General features: G+C 43.4%; 1 protein-coding gene across 1 annotated transcript in view; it reads left to right on the top strand.

The window, feature by feature from the left end:
• Positions 1–10699, top strand: part of EXOC3 (exocyst complex component 3) — a 239946-nt gene extending 229247 nt beyond the window's left edge. Inside the window, exons 12-13 of the mRNA XM_085606914.1 lie at positions 6028–6155; positions 9949–10699. Of these exons, the coding sequence (XP_085463040.1) occupies positions 6028–6155; positions 9949–10120 (300 nt within the window). The 3' untranslated portion in view covers positions 10121–10699. The remainder of the gene's footprint in view (positions 1–6027; positions 6156–9948) is intronic.
• Positions 10700–12853: the final 2154 nt, after the last annotated feature.

Below are 12853 nucleotides of genomic sequence, written 5' to 3'. Positions count from 1 at the left end.
TCTCCTATGATCGTACTAGGCCCAGTAATACCACCACACAGGACTCAATATCAGTTGCTTGACTTGGTTCTTTATCAGCAGTAGTACGTTCAATATTTACAGTGGGATCGAGGGATCCAGTAAGAGTCTCAATGTCTTTCAGAGGGATAGGGTAGCGGGACAGTCTTAGTACCAACCAGGTACGGAAGGGCTCTGCGCCAGACCTTGAGTGCTGGTCTCAGAGCGGCTCGGACGTGGGGAGCCGCGACGGCGTCTGCAGGGCTCGGGTGGTAGTTCTGCTTCGGTCGAGCCGCGACACAGTCAGCAAGGCTCCGGTGGTAGGTCCGCTTCGGTCGAGCCGCGACGAGGTCAACTGGGCTCTGATGGTAAGGTTCAACAAGGTCGGGCCGCGACAGCGTCAGCAGGGCCCCAAAGGTTCGTGTAGGTCTTTAGCACGGTGGAGCCGCGACGTCGTCAGCAGGGCTCAGAGTGTGGGTTCAGGATGAGTCTTCTTCCGGGGGGTCAGCCGCGATCCGATCAGCAGGGCTCTTGACTCCAGGATACAACTGTTGTCCTGTTGTCGGGTCGCCCCAGATATAGGACTGGAGCCCTTTGATGTCCGGACCCTGGTGCCCGGAGGGGGCGGAGAGGCCGGGTAGGGAGCGGCCAGACGCCCAGCAGGAGAGGCGCCAGGCCCCAGAGAGCTGTGGGGCGATCGCACCTAGGTGTGGAAGGACGGTTGGGGGTCCCATCGATACTGCCCGCCGCCGGGGTGGGAAGGGTTCTCGTGGTATGCCCCGGGCCAGGGGTTGGCGCCTTGATGTCGGGCCTCGCTGGGACAGAGGCCGGGTGAAGCGGGGTCACGCAGGAGGTCACGTGGAGTGACGTATAATCCAAAATGGAGGAGCCCCGAGGTGCATGGGACCTCGTGCGGCTTAGCGAGGGGGAACAGGACCACGCCACGAGGCCGGCTCCCACAGGTAGCTTGTACTGCTTATCGCTGAGCATTGGCAGGCCACATTTTACAACATTTTGCCTACTGCTTCTCACCAACAGCAGTTAGACCATATCCCTCCATTTCTGTTCTGGTCCACAGCAGTTGCTGTTTTTCATACTCAAATCATTTGCCTGTCTTCATGGAGAATCAAACGAGCTCCCCGGAACGTGTGAGGTATAAAGCAAACAGGATTCTCAGAGAACTGATATGTGTGCACAAAGGCTCGCACCAGGACACCAATCCGCTTTAATTTGTTTCTAAAGCTATTAAATGGTTATTTGAAGATGGTGGAAACCATCGCATTTTGGATAGGCTACACAGCTGTTCCACTTGTGCTCTACAAGTGAGAGGTGCCGGCTGTGCTTCCGCTCTACGCTGAAGATGCAGTCTGTGCGCGAGCTTAGAACATCACAATGTATGGCCATAGCTTCCAAGTTTTCAGACTGCTGATGTGACATTTCGATGTTGTCCGTGTGAACATGCGTGACATTCTAATGTTTTCTGAGTGACACTAAGTAATCTTTAGCGCAGTAGTCATGCGAGTGAAACGAAAAAATTCAGAAAAACACTGGGTGACACCTCCAGTCATTATGTATTTTTTAAGATAACAAAGTTCCATTCTGGGACTTGTAGTTGTGTTTTAAAGCTTGCAGGAGGATAAAAAAAAGCAGAACGAGCTGAAAGTGGCGCATGTGACAGCAGTCCGACTACATATTTCTGTACTTTAAGGCTGGACAAGGTGTGTGGGAATTACAGCATCTTGTCTGCTGCTGTAAAACAAATAGGTGGCACCTGCTGAGTGCTTGTTAATTCAATTAGTAAACCCCTGTTGAGTTTATGGGCAAATTTACAAAGGCCAAAAGAACAATGCTCCCATGTTTTTGATCCTGTGCTCTGCTAGGTTACTACTGCTGCTTACAGTGCTGGCATTTATAAATGAGCTATTCTTGTTCACTGAAAAATGAGACAACATTTCCACTCAGATGGCGTTTGCTCAGTGCCATATACATATAGAAACAAGCATTTACAATGCAATAGGTATTGCACTTGGGAGAGTTAGAACTATTGGCATTATAAATGTCAATGACTTTTATTTATGTGTTAAGAAAACCTGCAAAGTACAAAGTGCGTGTTTACGCACCGCTTGCAGGTTTTCAAAACACATAATTAAAGGAATTTTATTTACAATACCTCAAACTCTCACAAATGCGAGACCTATTGCATTACAAATGCTTGATGGTAAACGTATGCAATGTCTTTGCTGGGTCACTCCATCCCTCACAGGCCTGCAAAAGCTGCAGCAGACCCAAGCCCCTTGGAGCAAGCCCTTACTTTGTACTTGGACCCCGCCTTCTCCCTAAGTGCGCAGATCATCCAGTAGACAGGAGCACTCCTGGCGCCGGACTTGCTCTGGAGATACTGTCTGCCGATGGACAGTTGCCTATGCCTCGGTTTCTGATGCCGAAGGTCGGCAGCATAAGTTTAATTGCCTTCAACTCCCATTGCAACTTCATATTACCTTAAGGCACTCAGCAGAACTGTCAGCTTAATCCCGCTGGGCTTTCGCTGAACTCCACAACTTTTGAGAAAGAGGCAGGCTCAATCAAAAAGTGAACCTTGGGCTCTCCCATCCCAGCAAGCATGCAACGCAAAAGGTGGAGCTTTCGGCAGAACTGAACAATAAATAAAAAAATCTAAAACACAGAAAGGCATTAGCAAAACAGAATAAAACAATTTAAAACATACAAAGGCAGTATGCACTTTTTACATATCAGTGCATTACGAAGCAAGAGTGTCTGTTTGGGTAATAAATAAAGTAGCATTGCTCAACATCATGATACTGCGGTTATTTTCCAAAATAGATGGAAAGCTAACACTTTTGTATGGTTAAATGTGAGCGGGGAGCGCAACACAGTTAGGGCCAGCCATGCCTTCAGAGCCATGAGGGGGGGGTGGTTAGTTTTCAGGACAGTGCTCTTGCTGTGGAGTGTGAAAACAGTGCGCAGGACCTCTAACACCTACTGCAATTTAATTAAACCAGTTGTGTGAGCTGTGCAAAAGAAAACCAGGGCACCTTGCAGGAAACACCATAAAGTGGACACCGCATCGGAAAAAAAACACAAGCTACAGGAAGGGCATGGATGGGGGAGTGGTGTGTGTGGGCTGCCATTGACAACGGAAAGCCCATGGCCCGCTTTCAAAGAAATAATGAAAGTGAAAGTGAGCATGGTGCGCTGAAAATTAAAACAAAAAGGGCCCGTAATTATTCATTAAGGGAAGCATCCCGGGAGTGGTGTGTGCGGACCGCAATGTAAAATGAAAAGCTCATGGCCCGCTGAAAACAAATAATGAAAGTGAAAGCGCCCATGGCGCCACGCTGAAGAAAAAAAAAACAAGTGTCGCCACGGTAAAGCCTGCTTTAAAGAGGCAGTGCTGTGTCATTAAAGAAAAAAGTGCTCACAGACTACATAAAGCAGAGGGTGTAACAACAGAAGTAAAATGTTGTGTCCTCATGGGAGGTTACAAATGCAGACAAGGCGGAAACAAGGAGGGACTACTATGCCTATTCATGAATGAAAATCAAGGATTTAGAAAGGACAGTAACAGGAGCCAATTGAAAAGACGGGCGGGAAATAGGCAGAGCTTCAAGTCCCTACCTGAATACAGCATGCCTCTCAGAGCAGCGCATGCGCTGCCCAGTCTCGGCCTAAAACTACTTACAGCTGTGTAAAATTATCTCTAGCTAAACTGGATGTTTTGACATAAGAAAAAATAATATACTAAATACGAACTTTGTGCGGATTGAGAAAACTACCCATTAAAGCAATATGTATGATTTATTTGTTTTTCTTTTGAAGGGGACAAGAAAAAAAAAACGTTAGTAACTAATACCTACCCCAAGATTTAAATGTAGCAGTGAAGGGCATGGAGACGCCAAACAGCGAGATGCTGCTAGTATGTCATCTCTCTTCAACCACTCAGGACAGATGCAGTGCTGTGTTGAAAGCACCTAGAGGAGACATGAAGGCAGAGAAGCACTACTAAATTGGCGTGACATTGCATTTCAGTGCACCTAAATAAGTCGGCTAACCTGCGATGCGTGGCACTTGGCAGGGCTGCATGTCTGCTTTGAGAGCAAATACACAAAGAATTAATCAAAGATAAATGTTGCAAAATGTAAAGAGTTTGTGAGAAGCAAAATAGTCATACGGAAATGAGGTTTAACGAGGACTCTATTTAAAAAAAAAAAAAAAAAAAAAAGTTGTTTTTTGGGAGTGTGTGTGTCTCAAATTCAGAAAGGTGGTCTGCCACTGTATTTACGTCATACTCGGACTTTTTCAAGGAAAAGCAGTTCCCAAAATAAGGAGTCCTGTTCTGTTCTTTCTTTCTTGCAAGAGATTGTAACAGTGCAACCTTGACACAGAGGTTGAGAGCCGTTAGCTTTTGTGGACTTTGAAGTGATCAAAGAGACATGTTAAGCACAAGATTCGGAGACTGAAGATAATCGAGAAATACAAAAGATGACATTTGGGTCAGGTAGGGGATAGCGTAAGACCATGGGTAAGGGAATGTTGGTGTGGTCGATTGTTACCAATAGTCTACTGCCTAAGTATATGTGAAGATTTTAAATCATAATAGGTTATACGAATAAAATCTGCCTTATTGTCAACAATAGTAGGGCTTTCCTATTCTAACAGAAAATTGAGGAGCTGTGCTGTCTCTACTGGTTTGGTGGTGTTTGCCACTGTTATTTTCAAGCACACTCAATAAAATATTAATTATGGGAATATGCCAAAGTGACAGCCTTAGATCCTGTAGCAAATCATTTAAATATAAATAAAAACATCACTGCTGCATTTCCCCTGTCAGACTCGACCTACTCTCTGCATAAAAAGTTGGGTACTACAGGCATTCTTTCTGGTTGCTTTGTGTGCCTTTTTTATTGGGTAGAGATCTAAATCAATTATAGGTGTCTGTATATTCTGATCTGCTCAGGTGTTACTCAGGACAGGTAAGGCTGCTACTCTCACCTAATTTTGACATGCAAGTAATCTACTGAACTAGTTAGATTGAGATCATGTGTAATCTGTTCCAGACTTTAAGAAGAATGATGAAAATCTCAAAACAAAATTACTAGTGAGAACTTGTTTTACCCCAAAGAATCTCCAAGCACCTCAAGCATAAAAAATCCATAAGGCCCCAGACTTAAGATCAAAATGTGGAAGTGTGCAAGAGAGTATTGTGCATACTACAAGCATATACTGCACATAAATAAGTTTAAGACTTAATGTCTAGGTCTTTAAGGTTAAGGTTAAATGAGTTCATCTCAAATGTGCATGGCTGTTTCAGAAAAAGGGGATATGAACAGGGTCAGCACATTGCATAGTAAAGGAAATCTGCAAGGCTGGTGGGCATTTTACTTAAGACCTAGTTCCCATTTGTGCCTGGGAACCGCAAAGTTTGTAGGTGAGGTATCATTAACCTAGTTTCTGAATATTGTTTTCTTCAGTAAGAATGAATTTGCACAATTCTCGTGCATTGTTACTTTGAACTGTTCAAGCAAGGTCCATCAAGCAAATACCTTAATTTGCTCAAACAACCGTTGAACCGATCACCTTTGATTGCCCTGATCTTGCACCTTTTTTCCAAAATATGTTGTCTAGTTTAAAAAAACATGTGACCAGACAAGATTGTGAAGGGTGCTTCCGAGGCAACTGATTTGTGTTACAGTTAGCAAATAGTGTTAATTTTATATTTCCTTAGAAAACAATGTAACTGATTCAAGTATCCATTTGCCTTTGTAAAAGGATACCAGTAATATGTATTTTCCTATAGTTAAAACATGTTTTCCACCATTTTCTAGTAGGTTTTAATCTCATGTTTTTACTGTCTTCTAATAAAGTTTTAACTGGAATGCAAAGCTTTTGGGGTTTTGATGTTGAAAACCATAGTGATTTCACTGAGGATCACTTTGCTAACTCAACATCAATTTTGGGAGAGAGGGAAATGGTGTTTATTACAACATTTTCTTTTTGCATTTGTTCCAATAGGGACTTGATGAAGACACAGACAGGCTCTGCGACACAATCACAGCTATTGCTGAAGTACTGAAACTGACAGATCCATCATTGTTATACCTGGAAGTCTCAACACTTGTCAGTAAATATCCCGACATCAGGTAATGCCCTCCGAGGTCTCACCATATAGCTCAGTCTCTGGAGTCTTGCGCTACTAAGACATACATCTGATTTTAGCTAAGTAGGCAGCCCTAAAGTAATTTTGAGAACGGTTTTCAAATGATCTTCCTTTTTTAAGGGCTAACAGTTGTGACAGAGGAACTGTCACACATTTCAAAAACGTTAACCTTCCAATTTATACTTAACTCTTCTGTCTGTGCGATATTTTTGTGCGTGGACAGCTAGTGCTGTAAGAAAACATGTTCAAAGGTGCTAGAGCATTTTTGGTGAGGTTGGACATTGATGTTTATTGATCCCTCTTTGTCTCCTAACATTAATGCTATCCCATTCTGTTTTAACTGCATGGCAAAAAAGCAGTGACGTTACTAAAAGGCTGAATGGTTTAAAATAAATGCTTTTTAAAAAAAGCTTCATGCCCCAACTACAGAATCTGAAGATGGTGGAAATACAGGCTTCGGTTCAATATAATCTTGAGTCCTACAGACTTTTCCCATCATCATTACACAAAACATTGGAACAAGAAGATTCCTTTCCAAGCCAAACACAAACTGGTGGAATAATTCACAACCTGTGAATCTAGGATAGTCTCAAGCTACAAAACTATATTATAGTTTTGGTACTGCCGGATAGGACGTTCATGTCTTTCTTTAGCTTTTCTACTGTGACGGGTTAATCCCGAACGATTTTCCTACAATTGCTATTGGGGTGTCAGTGCTGATATTTGAGTGAATATTATTTTTTCTTCAATATTTCCAATATCATGAAGCAGATTTTCTGTCGAAACTGTTCACGCTCTATGGTTGTACACACAGAGGCACAGTGCCTTCATCCATACCCATAATATGGTACATACTGGCCAGTAGAGCAGATACCCTGCGCTCACCCCTTAAAGTAGCATTTGTCCTCTGACCATGCTTGTGCCCACCACATAATGCGGTATAACGCAAACGCATAAACAGGACTTCTGTTTTCCCTTGTCCTGAACACACTATATACCAGGGCATATTGCATACATTCGAATAGCATGTACAGTCCAGACATGAGTAGAGCATGCACCATGGGTAGCATGTGCATTTTTATTATTGGCAATGTCATTTGTTATTTTGAGTGGGGGTCATGTGTCATGTGGAGTAACTTTCAAATCATAACAAGCGAAAATCTTTTGGATCATATCCATTGCACCCTTTCTGTCTGTTTAAACCTACCTAGTATGTTATTTCATTCGACATTCATAACGTCCCTTTAACAAAGTTGTGTCAGGTAATTTCTTAGGTATTGTAGTAATGCACTTAGATTACTATCTGCACTCTTTACTAGTCATTGCCTGGAGCCATGTACTGTGGTCAGTGCACCTGCCCACAGTGTTCACAGGGTATTTTCACTTTATTCTAGCACAGTGTTTTGCCTTAGGCTGTGCCCTGTGGTACAGTACCCTTGTCTGCTAGGCCTGAAAATGGCTGCTGGTGTAAAAGATATTAGGCTGCTGAGTAGCCACTCAAATGGCCAGTGTAGCTTTCAATTTCAGTTTGCGAATCCACTGCAAAATACTTGTAAACCCTTGTTGCTTTATAAAGAGGATAAACATATGTTTGGGGCTAAGAAAATGAAAGATTTGAAGAAATTAATAGTTATCATGTTAAGAAAGTGAAATATTGGAAGAATTAAATAGTTTTTAATGTTTGTTTTGCTGGATGAATGCAACTTTGCACAAGATGGATCACATTGAGTAGAATGTACTGGGTGGGTTATTGGGCCAGTTTTCCCTTGAAACCCACAGCTGAAGGCTATTTGGGAGCGCCTGCCCTATTCAGAGTGCTGCCAAATGTAGGTTCCTGTGTTTTTTACATCAAATTGTTTCCACGGCCAGCGGCTGTGCCCAGCGGGAGATGATCCATGCAATAAAATATTGTTTGATGAGCAGTTACGACCACCTGTTTTTAAATGTTATGTTGCAACCAAGTTTGGTGCTCTGTGCTCCACTGAAGAGCAAAACAAGTCTTTGGGCTACGAAAATGAAAGATTTGAAGAAATGGATAGTTATCATGCTAAAATATTGGAATATATATATAGTTTTCAAGTTTTGCTTCACTGGATGAACTGCAACTTTGCAAACGATGGACCACATTGACCAGAATACACCCGAGGGGCTGCTGAGATTCACTTTAAACCCACAGCTGAAGGCTATTGGGGAGTGCCTGTTCTTTTTTGAGTGCTGCCAAATTGAGGTTTTGCGTTGTTGCCTTATTTTAATCTCTGAATGGAACACAAACGTTAGTGACCTTTGTTTTCATGCCAAGGTTGAAATTGATTCAACAAGTTTATTTTTGTCTACAGCCTTGACAAAATGTTTCATATGCAACCTTGAAAAGAGAAAAGTATCTTTTGGGGGCCAACATAACTCTCAATTGCCAACCAACATGCACAAAGCATTCCAAGTCTATACCTAATTAAAACATTTTCTGGTAACATTTGAAACAGATTCGTCGGTGGGGGCGGTGTTATAAACAAGTCATAAAACACTTTTCCGGTGAACTACCTAACCTGGCACTTGTATATTACAAAACAACAGTGGTTTCAAAACTCTTGTTTTTTATTGATGTTATTCCTGTGAAATGTTTTCCATATTTTTTGGATGAGACCTACTTCCTATGAAATATGGAGTTTGTCCAATGGGAGGTCGTTTGAAAGTGTTTATCCAGTCTAGGAAGTCCCATTGTCCAAATATCTGCACCTGTCAAGGAATATGGTCTCCCATGTCATGGCTGGGTCAGCGAATTCTGGAGCACAATCGCCCATCTCAATGCCATGCAGTCTGTCGTTACTCACCATAAAAGATCCCTTGTTCATACAGTGATGCTAGGGTGGTGCTAGGGTCCAATGTAGATTGTTTACGCATTTGTGCTTTCACTGTTTGAGCAAGAACTTAAGATAAGCGAATTTACATTCTGAGCACATATACCTTGTGGGTGAGCCAGTGGTTCCAGCAAGCACACCTCAGGTTGCATTGAAGTGGTCCTCGCTGTGAAGGACTAAACCTTATCCACACCTTGTTCCTAGAAAAGCCACAGATATAACGCATATTCAAAAAAATTCAGCACCCTCAGCTCAGCGCCTTGCCAATCCCGTGATGGGTCCCTTCACCTAGCAGGGATCAAGTGGGTAGGGTGGAGGTAGATTATTTTTTTAACAAGACTTTATTGGCTTCGTACTGCTTAAATTATGCGTTACATAAAGTTAATGAATCTACATAAATTGTAGAATATTCAAACATATTACATCAAGTTTGTCAGGGTGTGGTAGCCTTTTTTTAATTTTCCACACTAATAAATCCTCCAGAGTAAGCCCATAAACAAGCCCTACCCACAATAAAAGGGTTGAATTGTATAAATGAAACCATGTGTTGAAGGACGCCTTAGCTTGATGTGCTTCCATCCTCATTTCTAAACTACCTCCACACCAATGTATCCTTGTCAGTGGGTATGGACGTGGTCAATCGCCAGCATCTACCAATCTAAAAGCATGAATTATGTCCTGTAAGTGCTCAGGAATTATACTGTGAGCGCTACCTAGACTGCCATCCGCCCTCCACCAATTACCAGACACCCCCAAGATACGACAGTGTCCATCCTTTCTTGGTGCACCCTGAACGCACGTGGATTAATTTGACTGCCATGGGGGTATTTTCTGGAAATTGAGGAGTTCCTTTTTATTAGGACCATTTTCAGAAACGTTTTCCTGTTCTATCTATCATTAATGTTCTCTTATACTCCACAGGGATGAGCACATTGCAGCTTTGCTGGTGGTACGAGGGGATGCCACCAGGGAATTGAAGCAGACCATCATCGAAACGTTGAACCAACGCTCAAGCCAGCAGAATCCAAATGGTGTGTCCATTTTCAAAGAGATTTCGGTCTCCACTATGAGTGTGCCAAAACTTCTGAAGTAACTGCTGCCATCTAAAGCTTCTTCTCACTAAGTGTCAAAAACAAGTTTCACCTAGGCCCTCCCATGCCAGGGCGTGGCAGGGAGGACCAACCGCTGTACTTTTGCTTTTGTGTGTTTTTCTGTAACTGCCTACTGCATTTGTAAACATAGTTGTGCAAGTATTTTGGGCGACTTGGCTGTATGAGGAATTTAGTTGTCTGAGAGCCACTTTAAGTTGCTCACTGCTCTGTTGATTTGTTGCAGCTTTCTCGCCTCTCTTTTAGCAAATACAATGTTTGAAACCAGTCGGAGTTCTTATTGATAAAAGATGACATGTACTTTCTACAAGCACTTTTACATCTATGGTTCTTAAGGGCTGTAACAAATAGTTTCGAAATTCAAAAACATGTATTCTAAATTGTGTGGGTGATGACAATAAACATTTTTTAGATTTACTAATAAGCATTTGATACACAAAGAACTGTTTTGTGCAGAAGCAATTGTACTTTTAAGGGACTTTTGATTCTTTTAAATAAGACTGTATTTGAAGCACGACCAGTTAAGTTTCAGTGTTGTTCAATAAATATTTTTCTGTTCTGAAGAGCTGGTAGTAAATCATTAGTTTTAGTAGCCCGTGCATACTATGTCATTTAATTCAAAATGTGTTTAAAAGGACCTCTTATCAGTGTCAGATCAAATATGGTACATACTTGACTGATCAGTTTAGCAAGAAGCATTGGCAATACTAATTGTTTTGATTTTCTCATACTGAGAAGATGTTTGCACGCAGAAGAGAAAACTGGTAAGTAGGTAGTAATGGATGGTGATTTACCAAACTCTAGAAATTTTGCACCTGGGTTGCACATGCTGTTCGGGAGGTTGTAGAAGGGGTGTGTTTGTGTGTATATATTTGTTGCTGTCACCCCTAACTTATGTTCACTAAGCTTATGTTAGCGAAGTTAGGTGAGCATCTACTCGCAGAAGCAAAAACGATTGGGGAAGCTCATGGTATAATAGGGGAGAGAAAGGTTTAGGCTTTCCTCTCTCACGCATAAAACAGGTACCGGCGGGGCATTAACAGTGCAGCCTTTCTATGTAAACAGAGAAAAGGTACAGCAGCAGGTGTGGGGGCAGCCTAGTGGGGTTTTAGCAGCTCTCATCAGCAAGTCAGTCACACTCCATGGAGTTGTATACGTTAAAACCAATTAGTGAAATTAGGATGGTAAGATACACAGACCTAGTAGACCCTCATCGGGCCCCTGGACCCAACTTCCAAGACAAGAATGTATTTATTGAGGGGGGTGTCACACCTTAACCCCCCCAACCCCCAGCTACGCCCCTGCTGTTGCCTCATCACTTGGCTAACCTATACCTATAGTTCTGAAACACGTTATAAATAAACCATCCAAAAGAAAATTCTGGCTACCCTGCCATGCTTTCGCATACTGTCCTATCACAGGCCTATTTTCTGTTGCAGTGGCACTTAAAATAGTTCACTCTCCAACTTACCTCACACTTCAAACTAAGTGGGCTTCTTGCAATTTTCAATCAGTTGCTAAACCTTGCTGGGGCACACATTCAATGCTGTTAAATAACAGGAAAGAACTTCTCAACTCATAGGGCCTTGATATATTACCCAGTGGTGGTCACCACTGAGTAGTTCCAATTAGGATCATGTTTCCATAGGAAATGCATGTTCAAGGCATATGAGCTGCAGATCACACACTAAGGATAAGATCGCCATCTGGTGTTGGGCTCGGATGATTGCAGGTTGTTGTCTTCGGAAGAAGTCTTTGGTCACGAGATTGGTGACTCCTCCCCTGGACAACAGTGCGCATGAGCATCCACTCCATCCTCAGATTGTTTTTTTCCGCCATTGGGTTCGGATGAACTTTTTTCCGCTCCAGCAGAAAACTTATAGCAATCACTACAACTCTCATAACTTCAAAACTCGATGTCGAAAACCATATCGGACCGACTCCGGACGCGGCTGATGGAAAGGACACCTTTTAAAAAAATGCCCCCAATGTGGAGCAAAGTTCCCTCATAGCGATCACCACGAGGTCTGTAATTTGTGCCTTTCACCAGACCACAACGAATCCAGCTGTCCAGCCTGCGCCGCATTCCGTTCGAAGAAAACCATCCGGGACCGAAGAGCTCGACGCCATATCATGGCCAAGCCGGTTCCGGAACCAGAAGACATCTTTGCACAGGACGTCCCTGACGATGACTCCGAAGATCTCCAAATCGTGTCCGAGGCCGACGATTCAGATCCGGGGCAGCCTGTGAGTACCAGCCCCCCCTAACCCAACACCACCCAAAAAGACATTGGTCAAGACTCTGCCAACTGGGCCCAGTCGCGATCCAAAAACATCTTCTGAAGCCCCGCCCTCGGGCCCGGCTCCTAAGAAAAGTAAGCCTGCAGGTGGCTCGGGCTCGAGCAAACCTCATGTCATTGTGCCTATAATACCTCCGGCACCAAAGCAGGCTTCGGGACCGAAATCTCCATCGGGCCCGAAACGTCACTCGGTCCCGACATCTCCACCGGCACCGAAACGTTCTTCGGCGCCGAGGTCTCCACCGACACCAAAAGGCTCGTCGGCACCGAAAGGCTCGTCGGCACCGAAAAGCTCATCGGCACCGAAAGGTTCTTCGGCACCGAAAAATCCACCGGAACCGAAAAGTTCTTCGCCACCCAAAACCTCTTCGGTGCCAAAACACGTCCATAAAGACCCGGAAAAGTCGGCGCCACAGC

The sequence above is a fragment of the Triturus cristatus genome, chromosome 5_2, assembly GCF_964204655.1.
Source record: "Triturus cristatus chromosome 5_2, aTriCri1.1, whole genome shotgun sequence".
NCBI classification, from domain to species: domain Eukaryota; kingdom Metazoa; phylum Chordata; class Amphibia; order Caudata; family Salamandridae; genus Triturus; species Triturus cristatus.
Note: the sequence above shows the minus strand (reverse complement) of the source record. Positions and strands in the feature narration are given on the sequence as shown.